Source organism: Oryctolagus cuniculus, chromosome 2 (genome assembly GCF_964237555.1).
Source record: "Oryctolagus cuniculus chromosome 2, mOryCun1.1, whole genome shotgun sequence".
Lineage (NCBI taxonomy): Eukaryota > Metazoa > Chordata > Mammalia > Lagomorpha > Leporidae > Oryctolagus > Oryctolagus cuniculus.
The window spans coordinates 175,343,073-175,361,026 of NC_091433.1; the positions used below are offsets into that span (position 1 = coordinate 175,343,073).

General features: G+C 47.7%; 2 protein-coding genes across 3 annotated transcripts in view; one reads left to right on the plus strand and one right to left on the minus strand.

The window, feature by feature from the left end:
* The window catches only part of SLC4A1AP (solute carrier family 4 member 1 adaptor protein), a 45,687-nt gene extending 43,845 nt beyond the window's left edge, over nucleotides 1-1,842 (minus strand). Inside the window, exons 1-2 of the mRNA XM_008254588.4 lie at nucleotides 1,113-1,842; nucleotides 705-900 (exon numbers count right to left, since the gene is read on the minus strand). Coding sequence (XP_008252810.2) covers nucleotides 705-900; nucleotides 1,113-1,751 — 835 coding nt within the window. The 5' untranslated portion in view covers nucleotides 1,752-1,842. The remainder of the gene's footprint in view (nucleotides 1-704; nucleotides 901-1,112) is intronic.
* SUPT7L (SPT7 like, STAGA complex subunit gamma) lies at nucleotides 1,810-17,480 on the plus strand. 2 transcript variants are annotated; one of them, XM_008254586.4, is made up of 6 exons: nucleotides 1,810-2,299; nucleotides 2,947-3,051; nucleotides 5,351-5,933; nucleotides 11,348-11,672; nucleotides 13,313-13,550; nucleotides 16,796-17,480. In XM_008254586.4, the coding sequence occupies exons 3-6, from the start codon at nucleotides 5,521-5,523 to the stop codon at nucleotides 17,056-17,058; spliced, it is 1,239 nt and encodes a 412-aa protein (XP_008252808.1). In that variant the 5' UTR covers nucleotides 1,810-2,299; nucleotides 2,947-3,051; nucleotides 5,351-5,520; the 3' UTR covers nucleotides 17,059-17,480. The 2 variants fall into 2 exon arrangements, with proteins under 2 accessions (XP_008252808.1, XP_002709994.1); XM_002709948.5 differs by having other exon boundaries at nucleotides 1,810-2,280.
* Nucleotides 17,481-17,954: the final 474 nt, after the last annotated feature.

Genomic DNA, 17,954 nt, shown 5'->3' on the forward strand with positions numbered 1-17,954 from the left:
ACCTTATGTTGAATAACACTCCATTTTATTTGCCTGAATGTAGTTCCACCACCTTCAGTGATAATCACACACCACCAAGTGAGTAGTCAATAAATATATATTTTTAATAATGAAAATTAAGTTAGCTGTATGCTGAGGGAGACAGTGTGTTAAAAACCCATTCAAAGGGGTCAGCATTGCAGTGCACTGGTTAAGCCTGTAATCCAGGCCTCCCATACTGGAGTGGTTCCAGTCTTGGCCATGTCTCTGATCCAGGTCCTGGCTAATATGTCTGGGAAGGCAGACAGTGGCCTAAATATTGGTCCCCTGCCACCCCCGCGGGAGACCCAGATGGAGTTTCTAGCTTCTGCCTTCTGTCAGGCACAGCTCTGCTCCTCCTGGCCATTTGGGGAGTGAACCAATGGATGGAACGTTTCTTTCTCTCTGGCTCTCTCCCTCTCTCTCTCTCTCTGTCACTCTGCCTTTCAGATAGGCAAAACACATACACACACATTTAAAGAAATCTAGAGTGCCTGGAATTCAATATTTCACATCAGTAAAGTTAATCAATCTTTCTGGTTTTTGGTCAATGGCAAAATGTATTAGCCCTATATTTCTCAAAGAATCATGAAATACTGTATGATACAAAAAAAAAAAATCACCTAAGGGTATCGCTAGCAATGATCTCAACAGAGTAACCCCTGGTAGTGACTTTAATCTCTTACCCATCCCCCAAGTGCAGCCCATGTCATCATCCTGGCTGCTGGTGTGTTTCTTCCTTTCCGTAACGTCTGTTTCCTCTTCTTCATCAGAGTCTTCTCCCAGCATCTTCTTCTCTAGCAGTAGTTGTTGCTGCTTGCGCAACTCCTTCAACTGCGTTACTGTTAATTCAGATTCTGCCTCTCTGTCTTCCTCTGGTCCCTGACGAACCAAGCAAAAGAAATGCTGTTAGCGTTCAGGATCTTGCAGAAACACGGCAACGTGAACAGAGGTAGGGAGACGTGGCCAGACCCACTGTTGTAATTGTGGACTGGTAGAACATCTTCCTCCACGAAAGCTTCCAAGGAGCTCAGGATCCCAGCCCGGTTATGCTCCCGAGGCTTTAATTCTCGGTTTTTTGTCCCCCTACTTACCTGCAGGATAAAGAGCCGAGTGCTGCCTCCAAAGCGAAGAACGTGCCCGACACGGACGCGACAGTAGGTGCGGGGCGGGACACGGGTCTTGTTAAGAAACGTGCCGTGGGTACTTCCCAGATCGTAAAGGTAGAAGCCCGGCCCGTGGCCCTCGCTGTCCCCGTCGGGGCCCGAGGCCCTGTGCTGCAGCACGGCGTGGTACCGCGACACCGACGGATGCTCCAGGCACACGTCGCAGCTGGGCAGCCTCCCGAAAAGGCAGCAGCTCGTCCCCGTCAACGTTCGCGTGCCAAGGATGGTGCCGCCCTTCAGCGTCTCCAGGCTGTAGGGAGCCGTGGCCGGGCCGCCCCACGGCGGCTCTCGGTAGGGAGGAGCCCGGGTCGGGCCGCCGGCTGAGGAAGCCGCTACAGCGGGCTGCTCGCCTTGGGGGCTGCTAGTTTCCCCGCTGTCTGGCCGAGGCGGCGGGACGTCGGGCTCCTCGGATTCGCGATCCTTCTCCTCCTCCTCGGTGTTTGAGGGGCTGGTGGCCGAGGCCTTGCCCCGCACTGCTGGGGGCACTGGCAGGGCGGGCTTCTTGAAGTCGTCATTTAGATCTGCAGGCGCCAGAGGCTCAGACTGGGATGAGAGATTATCAGCCATTCTGGGCCCGGTGCACCCTCGAAAGCTGTCCCTAGGAAGCGTCACCCTTTGGGCTTTCGTTCCTATCCGTGTTTTCCTTTCCCCAGCTCCCAGCGGCTTCTCTGGAACGTGATGGTCGAGTCGTACGTCCACGGCCCAGAGCGTTGGGACGTAGTGCGTTACGCGGGTTGGTCATAGCAATAGGAAAACAGAAAAAGGCTATTGAGAAAAACAGAGAGAGAATGGGGACATATTTAGGAGTTGCAACAGGATTGTAGTGACTTCCTGTGGCATAGCTTGATTGAGAAGAAGCGCTTCCGGCAGTTTAGGACCACTAACTAGCAAACCAGCCTTTCGGGCCTGACGGGACCCGCGGCTCAGGCCTCTCGGCGTCCAGCTTCGGCGTGGCGGCGAGGACAGCGGCCCCAGTTCAGTTCCGACCTTCCCATCTCCCGGCTGCGCTGGGCATCAGGCGACCTCAGGACCCTGTGATTGGCGCCTGTGGACCGTGACCAAGGAGCGCCTTGGGCAGTCCCGGGACTCGGCACCTGTCCGTCTTACTCCTTTCGGTGAAGTTATGGGGAAGAGGGCGGCTTGTAATTGTTGTTGTTAGAGTGTTCATTCATTGATTCTTTCTGAAGCTAGTAAGGCTGTGTAGCTGAGTGGTTAAGAGTGCTCCGTTTGTGGCATTGGGCAAGACATAGGACCTCAGCCTGCACACCTGAAAAATGGGAATAATAACAGTATTGATTTGGTAGTGTCGTTGGGAAAACGGGATTAAACCATAAAGATGAAGACTGGCATATGAGTAGAGTAAGCATTCAATAAATGAGACAAGAGGTGTATGGCCCTAAAAGATAGATGGGAGAATAATGTTGACAGACATAAGTGCTAGTTAAAATCCAGGGATAACTGCTGTGCTGTGCAAAGTGCTGTGAGAACGTAAGGTAGAGCGGTGTCCTGGGGAAGCGGTGAGGGTGCTGACTTAGAATGAATGCAAGGCGGCCAGGGCTGTGGGGACGGAAGGGCATCTCTGGCATCAGTCACAGCTCAAAGGGTCGACTGTAGAAGCATGGCTGTCTCAAGAAACTAAGTAGGGTAATATCGCGGGAACTACGCTGATCATTTTATCCAGGAGCTCCTTTCTGCTTCCACTGCACCTAGAACAGCACTTCCATGTGCTTTTATATTCAAATATTCTGTTTCCCTCCCTCAGGACGGAGATCTTGCATTACTTGTTCTTCCTGTCCTCGCGTAATGCCTGGCATTCGATAAATGTTTGTTGGACTTGAAGAGGTACATGGGCCATGAATCCAGAAAGGTAGGTTGAAGCCAAATTGTGAATTTTGTTGAATGGTAAGCCAAAGAATTCTGATTTTTTTTTTCCATTTGGTAATGGGAAGCCATTAGATTTGAGCTTTTTAAATTTTTTAAAAAGATTTATTTGTAAAGCGGAGGGGGGCCGGCACTGTGGTGTAGTGGGTAAAGCCATGCCTGCATGCTGGCATCCCATATGGGTGCCAGTTCGAGTCCAGGCTGCTCCACTTCTGATCCAGCTCTCTGCTAAAGTCTGGGAAAGCAGTGGAGGATGGCCCAAGTCCTTGGGTCCCTGCACCCAGATGGGAGACCAGGAAGAAGCTCCTGGCTCCTGGCTTCAGATTGGCCCAGCTCCAGCCATTGCGGCCATTTCGGGAGTGGGCTAGCAGATGGAAGACCCTTCTCTGTCTCTCTGCCTCAGCCTCTCTGTAACTCTGCCTTTAAAATAAATAATCTTTTTTTAAAAAAACTGCTACATTTAAAAAAATAAAACAAAAAAGAAAAGAAAACCAAAAGGAAGAGAGAGAAAGAGACAGAAAGAGATTTTCCATCTACTGGTTCACTCCCCAAATGCCTGCAGCGGCTCTGGTTGAGCCAGACCAAAGCCAGGAGCCTGGAACTCTATCTGGGTCTCCCAAGTGGGTGGCAGGGGCCCAAGCATTTGGGCCATGTTTTGCTGGTTTCGCAGGCACATTAACAGGGAGCTGGATGAGAAGTAGAGTGACATCAGCACTCTGATGTGGGATGCCAGTGTAGGCAGCAATGCCTTAACCCACTGCACCACAACACAGGCCCCTACATTTGCATTTTTAAAAGATTGTCTAGGGTCCAGCATTGTGGCACAGCGGGTTAAGCTGCTGCTTGGGATGCAGCACCCCATATTAGAGTGCTGATTTGAGTCCCTACTACCTCACTCAGATTCAGCTTCCTATGCCTGGGAAGGCAACAGAAGATGGCCCAAATGTCTGGGCCTCTGCCATCCATGTGGGAGACCAGGATGGAGTTCCTAGCTCCCTGCCTTTGGCCTGGCTCAGACCCAGCTGTTGCAGCCATTTGGGGAGTGAACCAGTGGATGGAAGATCTCTGTTTCTCTCTCTCTCTCTCTGCTTTTCAAATAAATAAATAAATCTTTAAGAAAGATTATCTAGCAGCAGTGTGGAGAACAGATTAGATCCAAGAGAGACTAGAAGAAGGGATACCACTTAGAAGGCAACAGAAATCTCCTTTCTAGATGTGTCAGAAGTTGAAATCATAAGATTGTATAGATCAGTAGTTCATAAATTTTCCACCAGCAGCAGTTAAAACATTCTCATGCTTGACAGACACATATCTCTTTGATTCTACTCCCTTTTCTCCTATTGACCTGGCATAGATGTGTCAAGGTACTCTGAGAAGGGGCCGGTGTTGTGGTGCAGCGGGTTAAGCTGCCACCTGTGACACTGACATCCCATATGAGCACCAGTTCAAGTCCTGGCTGCTCCTGTTCCAGTCCAGCTCCCTGCTAATGCATCTGGGAAAAGCAGCAGAAGATGGCCTGAGCACTTGGGCCTCAGCCACCCACCTTGGAGACCTGGATGAAGTTCCAGGCTCCTGGCTTCAGCCTGGCCCAGCCCTCGTCTTTGTTCATTCATCTGGGGAATGAACCAGTCGATGGAAGATCTCTTTATGTTTCTCCCTCTCTGTGACTCTGCCTTTCAAATAAACAAATAATTCTTTTAAAAAAGATGCACAAGGCCGGCGCCGCGGCTCACTAGGCTAATCCTCCGCCTAGCGGCGCCGGCACACCGGGTTCTAGTCCCGGTCGGGGCGCCGGATTCTGTCCCGGTTGCCCCTCTTCCAGGCCAGCTCTCTGCTGTGGCCAGGGAGTGCAGTGGAGGATGGCCCAGGTGCTTGGGCCCTGCACCCCATGGGAGACCAGGAGAAGCACCTGGCTCCTGGCTCCTGCCATCGGATCAGCGCGGTGCGCCGGCCGCAGCGCACCGGCCGCGGCGGCCATTGGAGGGTGAACCAACGGCAAAGGAAGACCTTTCTCTCTCTGTTTCTCTCTCTCTCACTATCCACTCTGCCTGTCAAAAAAAAAAATGCACAATACTTGAGGCTTGATATTTAAGTATCATGCATGATGGTGGTTCTGGTAATGAGTTAGTAAGGTGAGATGGAAAACACGGACAGTAGAGCCCCAGATACTGTTTCAGCTATTAGTCTGCTATGACTCAGCTTCTACCATGTGGTTGTCTGGTAGGAGTTATCAGGGTGTGATAATGGCTAGCATCTAACAGCTAAATTTCTCCAAATTTTTTCAGGGAGAACATCTTTGGTCCTGCATTTGTCTGACACATTTTTATGTAAATAACTGGCTGGACTTCATATTTTTCACTATAGAAGCCTAGAATCTACAGTGGCCAGAGAGCTAAACACATTACTTTTAGGATATCCTCTACATTGAACCTGAGAACTCTTCCCTTATTCCAAAATGTTGAGGTACTGGGGAGAAATACCAATGTCGTCAAACCAGGCCAACAGAAGTTCCTTTGATTTGCTCCCCCGGGAGTTCCGTCTGGTGGAAGTCCATGACCCACCCCTGCACCAGCCCTCTGCCAACAAGCCCAAGCCCCCCACCATGCTGGACGTCCCCTCAGAGCCGTGCAGCCTCACCATTCACACCATTCAGCTGATCCAGCACAACCGACGTCTTCGAAACCTTATTGCCACAGCTCAGGCCCAGAATCAGCAGCAGACCGAAGGTGTAAAGACTGAGGAGAGTGAACCTCTTCCCGCCTGCCCAGGGTCACCTCCTCTCCCCGATGACCTCCTGCCTTTGGACTGTAAGAACCCCAATGCACCATTCCAGATCCGACACAGTGATCCAGAGAGTGACTTTTATCGGTAAGACAAGACTGCCGTATCTTTCCTTTCTCGAGTTATCTTTCCAATAACCTGTTATTCCTGTAATAGCATTTTTATTTCCCCATGAGGAAACGAAGGATAAGAGGAATTGACTTGGACAAGGTTGCTCAGGATATTGGGGGAAATCCAAGCCTTGAACCCCAATCTTCCAAACCCTGAATATATTTTTTCATTTTCTGATGCCTCAAATATTTACTGAGTGCCTGTTTTATGCCAGGCAGTTCACTAGGAGCACTGGCTTCATAGTCCATAGGCCATGGCTTCATAGTCCTCAGAATCTAGTCTTTGTATTTAGTATAAAATGAGTGTTACGGGCTTAGCTCAGGGTCTTCAAATGTGGTTCATGGGCTTACACAGGTATTATTAGGAAACCACAAGTCTATGCAGGAATTTTTCAAACTGTGTATTTTCATTCTGCTAATAGAGTTTAAAAAATAATAACGTAAAAAAAGTCCTTGATTCTTGCTACCCAAATCTGGCCCAAGACCATCAGCATTAACATCATGTGTGAGCTTGTGAGAAATGCAGACTCTCAGGTCTTGCCAGACCTGCGGAATTAGAGCCTGCGTTTTCACGAGATCTCCAGATCTCCAGTGTGAGAGGCCCTGCTCCACACGCCTGAATGACTTCCTTGTGGACTAGCACTACTGCTACACTTCTGTGTGTAAGTGTGTATTGAATGCCAAATAATTACTTTGTTTTCCTTTCCATTTTGAAATTTGTCAGACCTACAGAAAAGTTTTAATCGGTAGTACAATGAGCATTCAAACACCTGTCATCTGAATTCACCAGTGGCTAACAGTTTTCCACATTTACTTTCTTATACGTGTATGTGAAAGTCTATACACACACACAGACACACACACACTTTTTTTTGGCCAAACATTTTAAAGTAATTTGCGTACATCTCAATATTTCATCCATTTATTCAGTGTGCATCTATCTTCCTACATAATCACTGTACTGTTATCTCACCAAAGTAAATGAACATTAATTAAATTATACCATTTAACAAGACCATATTCAGACTCCTCCAGTTGCTACCAACATCTTTTACAAATATATTTTCCTGCTGGCGCCGCGGCTCACTAGGCTAATCCTCCGCCTTGCGGCGCCGGCACACCGGGTTCTAGTCCCAGTCGGGGCGCCGGATTCTGTCCCAGTTGCCCCTCTTCCAGGCCAGCTCTCTGCTGTGGCCCGGGAGTGCAGTGGAGGATGGCCCAGGTGCTTGGGCCCTGCACCCCATGGGAGACCAGGAGAAGCACCTGGCTCCTGCCATCGGATCAGCGCGGTGCGCCAGCCGCAGCACACCGGCCGCGGCGGCCATTGGAGGGTGAACCAATGGCAAAGGAAGACCTTTCTCTCTGTCTCTCTCTCTCATTGTCCACTCTGCCTGTCAAAAAACAAAACAAAACAAAACCAAAAAAAAAAAAAAAAAAAAACAAGTATATTTTCCCCTAACAAAGATTCATGCATCTAGCTGTTATTCTTCTATAATGTCTCTGTGAGCGTGGATCATTGGGTCTACAGAATGTCTCACCCACTGTATGTGTATTATTTCCTCAAGATTAAGTTCAGGTTAAAGATGTTTGGCAAGAATACTTTAGAAGTGATACTGTGTATCATTTATTATATTGGCCTATTGGTGATAATAGTTATTACTTTAGTTATCCCAAACTGTTGAGAAAAAAATCAGAAATAGACGCACTATGTAACAGTTACAGTTGGGCCAGATGATGTCAAGGTACAATGTATAGTTCCAACAAAATTCTGTCTATCATATTAAATTGATGGTTTGTTTATAGTTTTGTGTCAGATTTCTATTTTAGTTGTCTCCCATCCAAGTACTAACCAGCTCGGCCTTGCTTAGCTTCTGAGATCAGATGAGTTTGGTGGAGTGGCTGTAGACATTTCTATTTTAATTGTAAGAGCTTTGGTCTTCAAAAGTTTTACCTAGTTTTGTTCTATACATATTTAAGAGACTATAACAAAAATAATTTGGAGCAGCCATTGGGGTGACAAAAAATTGTTTTCCAAGTGGCCTATAAATTGCTCAAAGTGATACTAGTTTAGATTTGTTTCTTAAGCACTTCTGAAGCCTTTAGTGTTTGGCCCGATTATGATGGAAATATTAGAAAGTTATGGGGCAGGTGTTGTAGCGCCGCGGGTTACGGCTGATTGTGATACCAGCATCCAATATCAGAATGTTGGTTTGAGTCCTGGCTGCTCTTCTTCCTATCCAACTCCCTGCTAATATGCCTGGGAAGGCAATAAATGAAGGCTCAAATGCTTGGGTGTCTGCTACCCATATGGGAGATCAATATGGAGTTCCTGGCTCCTGGCATCAGCCTGGTCCAGCCCTGGCTGTTGTGGCCTTTTGGGGAGTGATTCAGCAGATGGAAGATCTTTTTCTGTTTTTCCTCTCTGTCATTATGCCTTTCAAATAAATAAATCTTTCCAAAAAAGGTTACTTAGCAACTGGTTGTCTCACAGACAGTATTAGCTACAATCAGATAATAGAGTGGGTGGATAGTGCCCCGGGCACTCTTGCACAGCACATGGCAACACATTCCATGTACAGACCAAGCAACAGTGATTTTCTATTCTCTCTCTCTTTTTTTTTTTTTTTTTTTAAGATTTATTATTTGAAAGGCACAGTTACAACGAGAGAGGGAGAGACAGAGGTCTTCTATCTGCTGGTTTATTTCCCAAATGGCCACAATGGCCAGGGCTGGGCCAGGCCAAAGTCAGGAGCCGGGAACTTCATCCAGGTCTCCCATATGGATGACACGATCCCAACACTTGAACCATAATCTGCTGCCTCTAGATGCACATTAGCAGGAATCAGAATCAGCAACAGAGCTAGGATTTTATTTTTTTATAGATTTATTTATTCATTTGAAAGTCAGAGTTACACAGAGAGAGAAGGAGAGGCAGAGAGAGAGAGAGGGGTCATCCATCTGCTGGTTCACTACCCAATTGGCTGCAATGGCTAGAGCTGTGCCGATCCGAAGCCATGAGCCAGGAGCTTCTTCCTAGTCTCCCAGGTGGGCACAGGGGCCCAAGGACTTGAGCCATCTTCTACTGCTTTCCCAGGCCATAGCAGAGAGCTAGATTGGAAGTGCAAACAGCCGGGACTCGAACCGGCACTCATATGGGATGCCGGCACTGGAGGCGATGGCTTTACCTGCTATGCCACAGTGCTGGCCCCGAAGCTGGGACTTGAATCCAGGCACTTTGATACAGAATGTGGGCATCTCAAGTGGCAACTTAACTGCTGTGCCAAACACTTGTCCCTATTACTTTTTTCAGAAAAAGTCAGATAGGAAATTTCAGGAGAGAGGTAAATTATTAAAGACTTACTAAAAGTTATTTTTTAGGCGTGGACACTTGGCACAATGGTTAAGATGCCACTGGGGATCCCTGCATCCCATATCGGAGTGCCTGGGATCTAGTCTCAGCTCTGCTTCTGATTCCAGATTTCACCCTGGGAGGCAGCAGCCATGGCTCAAATCTTATGTCCCTGCCACCCATGTGGGAAACCCAGAATGAGCCCTGACTTCTGATTCAGCCTGGTCTGCCTCCAGCATTGCAGTTACCTGGGCAATGAGCAGCAGAGGGGAGAGCTCTCTGTCTCTATGACCTTCAAATAAATAAAAATTTAAAAATTTACTATTGCTGGGAGATCAGGCCATTTTTGAAGTATTTTCTTAGATGAGGATTCTACAGCAGTGATTAGGGGGCAAAATGTTGAATTATGAAGAGTATGGAAACTGGAGTCCAAAGCTCCGCTGTTAGTAACTAAACAACCTTTGGCAAGTCAGGCCCTGTGAACTTCAGTTTCCTTACCTGGCAAACAGAAGAATAACAGTATGGACTCTAGCTATTTCACAGCATAGGGTAGGATGAAAATATCTTATAAGCTATGTATGTTTTAAATTGCCATTGTAAAGTTGTCTTCCTGGCTATAACATTGTCCCTTGTAGTTGCTTAAGAAAGTCTTGGGGTGGGTGTTGTATAGCACGTTAAGCTGCTTGGGACGCCCATAACCCATACTGGAGTGCTAGTTCGTCGAGTCTTGGCTGTTTTGCTTCTGGTCCAGCTTTCTGCTAATGTATCCTGGGAGCAGATGGTGGCTCAAGTACTTGGGCCCCTGCAACCCATGTGGGAGAACCAGATGGAGTTCTGGGCTCCTGGCTTCTGTCTGGCCCAGCCCCAGCCATTGTGGACCTCTGGGGAGTGAACCAGTAGATGGATGATATTCTCTCTTTCTCTATCTGCCTTTCAAGTAGATGAAAATAAACATTAAAAAAAATAAAAATTATGAGGCTGGCACTGTGGCATAGCAGGTAAAGCCACCACCCACAGAGCCCGCATCCCGTATGGGCACCAGTTCAAGACCCAGCTGCTTCACCTCTGACCCGGCTCTCTGCTATGGCCTAGGAAAGCAGTGGAAGATAGCCCAAGCCCTTGGGCCCCTGCACCTGCTTGGGAGACCTGGAAGAAACTCCTGGCTCCTGGCTTCAGATCAGCACAGCTCTGGCCATTGTGGCCAACTGGGGAGTAAACCAGTGGATGGAAGACCTCTCTCTCTCTCTTTTTCTCTGCTTCTCCTTCTCTCTCTGTGTAACTCTGACTTTCAAATAAATAAATAAATCTTTAAAAAATATTTATAAAAAATAATGTCCTAATTGGAACTGTGAATTTCTTAAAGTCCATGTTTTGTCCAGCATGTGTGGAAGTATATTGCAGTAAAATAATTATTTTTATAAAAATTGTTTTTTATTCAAAAGACAGAGTCAAAGAGAGGAAGATCTTCCATGTACTGGTTTACTCCCCAAATGGCCACAACAGCCAGGAGCCAAGACTCCATTTGTGTCTTCTTTGTGGGTAATAAGAACCCAAACACTTGGGCCATCCTCTGCTGCTTTCCCAGGTGCATTAGCAGGGAGCTGGATCAGAAGTGGAGCAGCTGGGACTCAACCAGCACTCATAGGGGATTCCAGCATTGCAGGCTGTGGCTCACCACAATGCTGGTCCCAGTAGTGAAATAATTAGAACATTGTTGAGCAATATCTGAGTTATACTGTGAAACTTAATCCTAAAAGTGATCAAAATTGAGCAGCTGGTAGAAAGAGAAGGAAACTTCCTTTTCACTCTACTTTTCTACTGCCTATCATAGACATGCATTGCCTAGTCAAACGATGTGACTGGAGGAACTCAGAGACATGACTTGACATAGCAGCAAGATGAAAGGGAGCTATGTGACCTAGAAAGAATATTCCTGGGAAATAGGGCCAATGATTTGACTGGAATCATTAAACTCCTACAGAGACAGAACAGGTCACCCCTTTGCAAGAGTACTAATAACACTGCATTGTCTCCACTTTCAGGGGAAAAGGGGAACCTGTGACTGAACTCAGCTGGCATTCCTGCCGGCAGCTCCTCTACCAGGCAGTGGCCACGATCCTGGCCCACGCAGGCTTCGAGTGTGCTAATGAAAGTGTCTTGGAGACCCTCACTGATGTGGCGCACGAGTATTGCCTTAAGTTCACCAAGCTGCTGCGCTTTGCTGTGGATCGGGAGGCCCGCCTGGGACAGACTCCTTTCCCGGATGTTATGGAGCAGGTGTTCCACGAGGTGGGCATTGGCAGTGTGCTCTCCCTCCAGAGGTTCTGGCAGCACCGCATCAAGGACTATCACACTTACATGCTGCAGGTGAGATGACCCCGTGAAGACCTGGGCGAAGGTGTGCCACCTAGGGGAGTTCACCAGGATCCCACACTGCTGTAGAGTGCAAAGTGAACTTGACAGTCGGCCTCAGCGCTGTCCTGGCCAGACATCAGGGGCCTCCTTCAGTCAGTGAGCAACCCCTCTCATTGGTACTTCCTGTGGAAGGCACTATGCACAGCATAGTCTGAGAGAGTCTGAGAGAAGGTGGTTGGCATGCTTTCATTCAACAGATGTTTGTCTGAGTGACTGTTACCAGTCAGGCATTGTGGGATATAGCAATTAAGTATCTTAAGCTTGCATTCCTGTTGAGAGGAAACACAAGTAAGCAAATAACTAATGATCAAAACAATTTCAGATAGTGTTAAGTTCTGTGAAAAACAAAACAGAGTGAGGTAATTTTGCCAGGAGGATGGGGGTGGGTAAGGGGTGAGCGTCTGGGGACACTATTTTTTGTTAGAACCACAAGTTCTAATTTCTTTAGCCCTTGTGACCTTAAGCAAGCTATTTGTTCCCTGTTTGAGTTTTCCAAAATCTAAATATGACTTGTAATGTTTAACACCCAGCAAAAGAGTCTTTGCTGAGCCATTTAGGCTGCTCACAGCATCGATTATCCACTTAGGGCATACATATCAACTGTTCTTTTTTATAGCCAAAAATGTAACTTTTTGTTGCAGTTTTATCTTTGATATAGGCCAACTATACTTGTTACATTTATGTAACTTTAACTAATGACAACCACATTCTTTGCAAAACACACTTCTTTGACATGGCTCCATCACATGTAAATGCCAACTCCAGGGACTGACGTTGTGGCACAGTAGGTTTAGCTGCTGCTCACAGCACCAGCGTCCCACATGAGCACTTGTTCGAGTCCTAGCTGCTCCACTTCTTTAAGATTTATTGATTGAAAGTCAGAGGTGCACAAAGAGAGGGAGAGACAGATAGATTTTCCATCTGCTCACTCACTCCCCAAATGGCTACAAGAGCCAGGGCTAGGCCAGGCAGAAACTAGGAGCAAGGAGCTTCATCCAGGTCTGCCATGTGGGTGGCAGGGGCCCAAGCATTTGGGCCATCCTCCACTGCCTTCCCAGGTGCATTAGCAAGGAGCTGGATCAGAAGTGGAGCAGCCAGGAATCAAACCAGCACCCACAAAGGATCTCTGCATTGCAGGGGGCAGCTTCACCGCTGCTGTGCCACATGGGAGACTCTGATGGAGTTCTGGACTCCTGGCTACAGCTTGGCCCAGACCAAGCTGTTGCAGCCATTTGTGGAGTGAACTAACAAATGGAAAGACCTCCTTCCTTCCTCCCCTCCTTCCTTCCTTCCAACCTTCTGTTTCTTTCTCTCTCTCTCTCTCTCTCCCTCTCTGCCTCTCTGCTTCTCTCCCTCTCTCCCTCTCCCTCTCCCTCTCCTCCCGTTTCTGTAACTACTTTTTCAAATAAATAAATATTTTATAAAAATAAATGCAAACTCAACACCTTCAAGAAACTGCTTCCATTGGCAGTGGATGCTTTAAAACTTGTCCGTCACTCCTTCTCTGTTAGCTTTCCTATGGGATGCCAAAGCTGACTGTCCAGCTGGCTTTTAACATTTTTTTTGGAAAATTGACTTTTGCTTGCTGACAGATTAGTAAGCAGCTCTCCGAAGAATACGAAAGGATTGTCAATCCCGAGAAGGCCACTGAGGACACCAAACCTGTGAAGATCAAGGAGGAGCCCGTGAGCGACATCCCCTTTCCCGTCAGCGAGGAGCTGGAGGCTGATCTGGCTGCCGGGGACCAGTCCCTGCCCATGGGAGTCCTCGGAGCTCAGAGCGAGCGCTTCCCGTCCAACCTAGAGGTTGAAGCTTCGCCTCAGGCTTCCAGTAAGAGCAATCCGCTGACTCGCTTGATTCCGGGAGATCTGCCAATCTCAGCACTTGGCACTTTTTTGAATCAAACTCTGGAGATGGGAGAACAAAAGTGGGAGTGGGCAGAGTGGGAAGTCCTAAAGCGAGCATAGCAAACTGAGGAGAGATCAGCATTCTCCTCTCTCCAGTTAGAGAAAACAAGACTGCTACAACTTTGCAGGCTGTCTTTAAAATAATCCCAGGCCAGGGGTGGGGACACATCTTTGGCACAATAGTTAAGATACTACTAGGACAAGCCCCAACGCTACTTCTGATTCCAGTTTCTTGCTAATGTGTCCCCTGGCAGGCAGCAGGTGCTGGGCTCAACAACTTGGGTCCCTACCCACTACATGAGAGACCCAGATTGAGTTCCAGGCTCTTGGCTTTGGCCTGGCCCAGCCCCAGCTGTTGCGGGCATCTGGGGAGTGAACTGGCAGGTAGGAGATCTCTGTCTCTCTGCCTTTCAAATTAATCAAAAAATAAAAAATCTCCAGGGGCAGGTATTTGACCTCATGGTTAAAATACCAATTAAGGGAGCCAGCACTGTGGTACAGTGGGTGAAGTCACCATCTACATCTCATATGGGTGCCATTTTGTGTCCTAGCTGCTCCACTTCTGATCCAGTTCCCTGCAAATGTGCCTGGAAAAGCAGTGGAAGATGGCCTAAGTGATTGGGTCCCTGCACCCATGTGGGAGACCCAGATGGAGTTCTGGGCTCCTGGCTTCTGCTTGGCCCAGCTCTGGCTCTTGCTGCCATTGTGGGAGTGAAACAGCAGATGGAAGATCTTTCTCCCTCTTTCTCTCCCTCTCTCTGTAATTCTTTCAAATAAGTAAATAACTAAATCTTTAAAAAAATACCGATCAAGACACTTGAGTCCCATATTGGAGTACCTGGCTTCAATACCCAGTTCTGCACCTGATTCCATCTTCCTGGGTGGTAACAGTCTGGGGCTAATAGTTGGGTCCCTGCCACCCACAGAGGAGACCTGGTTTGACCTCTCAGCTGTTGGCTGACCCCTGCAAGCATTTGAAGAGTGAACCAGCAGATAAGAATGCTGTCTTAAATGAAAATTTTTAAAAATTTAAATAATCTCAGGATATAGATGCAATGTGATGACTAACAGCATTGCCTCAGCTGATTGGCAGGTTGGGCAGTTATCTTCTTCATTTCTTGTATTGTATTGGTCCTTAAGATGGCTGCCAGATACATGGAGGAGTGTTTATTGCCTAAAGATGTTTAAATAGTGGGGTTTCCTTGCTAGAGTATGCAGCAAATTAGAAATGAAAGGGATTGAGATAGGGCTACCCAGTTAGAGGAAGCTGGCCTGTTGATATGATGTCCTTAGTTTTATTTATTTATATATTTTTTTTATTTGAAAGCAAAGAGACAGAGAGATCAATCTTCCATCACAGGCTCACTCTCCAAATGCCCACAACAGCCAAGCCTGGGCCAGGTGGAAGCCAGGAGCCCAGAACTCCATCCAGGTCTCCCACATGTGTGGCAGGGACCCAAGTACTTGAGTCATCACCTGCTGCCTTCCAGTGTGAACATGAGCAGGAAGCTGAAGTTGACAGCGGAGCCGGAACTCAAACCCAGGCACTCCAGTATAGGATTATGGGATGTGGTGTTCCAAGCAGCATCCGAACCACTTCACCAAATACCTGCCCTCCGTGGTAGCCTTGGGGTGCTTAGGACAACTGACTGTAAACGTGAATCACTTCACTGCAAATTAGTCTGGGCACTAATTAGCTCACAAATGTAAATTTCATTTTATTAATGCACAGTGACTCAAATAGCAAATTCTCAAATGTAGCCTAAGTGGAATGAGGCAAGAACCTTTCACCGTGAGAAGGAACAGCATTGCTGGAACACATAGAGGTGAGACCGCCCAAGTCACAGGGACCGTGTGCTCTTTTCAGTGGTGACAGGCAGGCCCATGTAAAGCTCTTGGCTTTAGATAGTGATCATTGGGCCACAGACCCAAACAAAAGGCAGGAAAACAAGACAGCCCCATGAAAGTAAGGAAAGAAGGACAGGGGAGTGGGCCATGCTCATGGCAGTGCCGCCTTCAGGCTGTGAGACAGGGAACCCTTCCACTTCATAGTTTCACTCCCCTCACTTAGGGAATATGGAGGTGAGGTGGAGGAAGGAGAAAAGTGGAAAGGAAGATATTGAGTTATTAATTTTTTAAAAAAATATTTGTTTTATTTGAAAGAGTTACACAGAGAGAGAAGGAGAGGCAGAGAAAGAGAGGTCTTCCATCCACTGGTTCACTTCCCAGATGGCTGCGTCAATCCAAAGCCAGGGCCAGGAGCTTCTTCCCAGTCTCCCATGCGGGTGCAGGGGTCCAAGGACTTGGGCCATCTTCTACTACTTTCGCAGGCCACAGCAGAGAGCTGGATTAGAAGTGGAGCGGCTGGGACTCAAACTGGAGCCCATATGGGATGCCGGCACTGCAGGCGGTGGCTTTACCCGCTACACCACAGCGCAAGCCCCATTAGTAATTTTTTAATAAAAAAAATTATTTAAGAGAAAGAGAGAGATCCTCGATCTACTGGTTTACTCCCCAGATGGCCACAACAGCTGGGGCTGGGCCATGCTGAAAGTAGGAGCCAGGAGCTTCATCCAGGTCTCTCATGTGGTTGCAGGGGTCCCAGTAGTTGGCCCATCTTCTGCTGTTTTTCCAAGGCCATTAGCAGGGAGCTGGATATGGGCATTGGTTCGAGACCCGGCTGCTCCACTTCCAGTTCAGCTCCCTGCTATGGCCTGGGAAAGCAGTAGAAGATGGCCCAAGTCTTTGGGCCCCTGCACCCACGTGGGAGACCCGAAGAAGCTCCTGGCTCCTGGCTTCGGATCGGCACAGCTCCAGCTGTTGCATCCAACTGGGGAGTGAGACAGTGGAAGGAGGACCTCTCTCTGTGTGCCTCTCCTCTCTCTGTGTAACTCTTTCAAATAAATGAATTAAAAAAAAAAAAAAAAAAGTAGAGCAGCCAGGACTCAAACTGTAACCCATGTGGAATACTGGTGTTGCAGGCAGCAGCTTTATCCACTACGCCACATCACCAGCCCTCAGAGTTAGTAATTTTTTGATGATAACTTTCTGAGGCAGAGAGTAACAGCACATTCTCCAGCAAGTACAGAAAGCACTGGTCAGACCTGGGGATTCATGCATTCTACTGTGTTCTCCACTTGGCTCGTCACTGTTCTTCCCTGTTTCTAGGTGCAGAGGTAAATGCTTCTCCTCTTTGGAACCTGGCCCATGTGAAAATGGAGCCTCAAGAGAGTGAAGAAGGCAACGTCTCTGGGCATGGCGTGCTGGGCAGCGATGTCTTCGAGGAGCCCATGTCAGGCATGAGTGAAGCCGGGATCCCCCAGAGCCCTGATGACTCAGACAGCAGCTATGGTTCCCACTCCACGGACAGCCTCATGGGGTCCTCCCCTGTTTTCAACCAGCGCTGCAAGAAGAAGATGAGGAAAATGTGAAAGGAAAAAGGAGATTCTTCTCTGCAGACTGACAGCGCCCAAATGAAAACCTTGATGTATTGGTTTGTTTCCATGAACAGTGATTTCACTCTTAAACTCAGTGGGCTTAATTTCAGAGGAACTGAACTTAACCGAACAAGGTTGCATTTGACTTTGCACCCAGTTTTTGTGGTTTTCCACAACATTTGTTCACAAATAGAAGACGATGCTGGCACAGTCATCAGGAGACCAAAGCCCTGTCCTGACTGTCGTCTCCACTGGGTGATGAGACGTGTTACCCAGCTTCTCTACAGCTACTGTTCTTGCATGACTCAGACGAATCATCCCACTTTGACCTACCTTGCAGACATCTGAAATTGAGATGTTTGTTACACTTTAAAGCTGATTGAAAACTCTCAACAATTAAATGTATGCTGACATCAGATGTCAATTTTCTTTTAACTTGATACATTTTTGGTTCATGTCTTTGGAAATCCAGTACCATCCTAACGAAATAGCTAGCCACAATACAACTTTATCCATGTCATCTTTTTAGAACTTTTTTTTTTTTTAAGATTGGAGGCTGGAGTCTGTGGTGTAGTAGGCTAAGCTTCTACCTGTGGTGCTAGCATCCCATATGGGCATGGGTTCGTGTTCCAGCTGCTCCTCTTCTGATCCAGGCCTCTGCTAATGGCCTGGGAAAGCAGTGGAAGATGGCCCAAGTGCTTGGGCCCACGTACCCATGTGGGAGACCCAGAAGAAGCTCCTGGCTCCCAGCTTCCAATTGGCCCCACCCTGGCCGTTGTGGCCATTTGAGTGAACCAGAGGATGAAAGACCTTTCTCTGTGTCTTCCACTGTCTGTAAGTCTGCCTCTCAAATAAATAAGTCTTTGAAAAAATTATTTTATTTGAAAGGC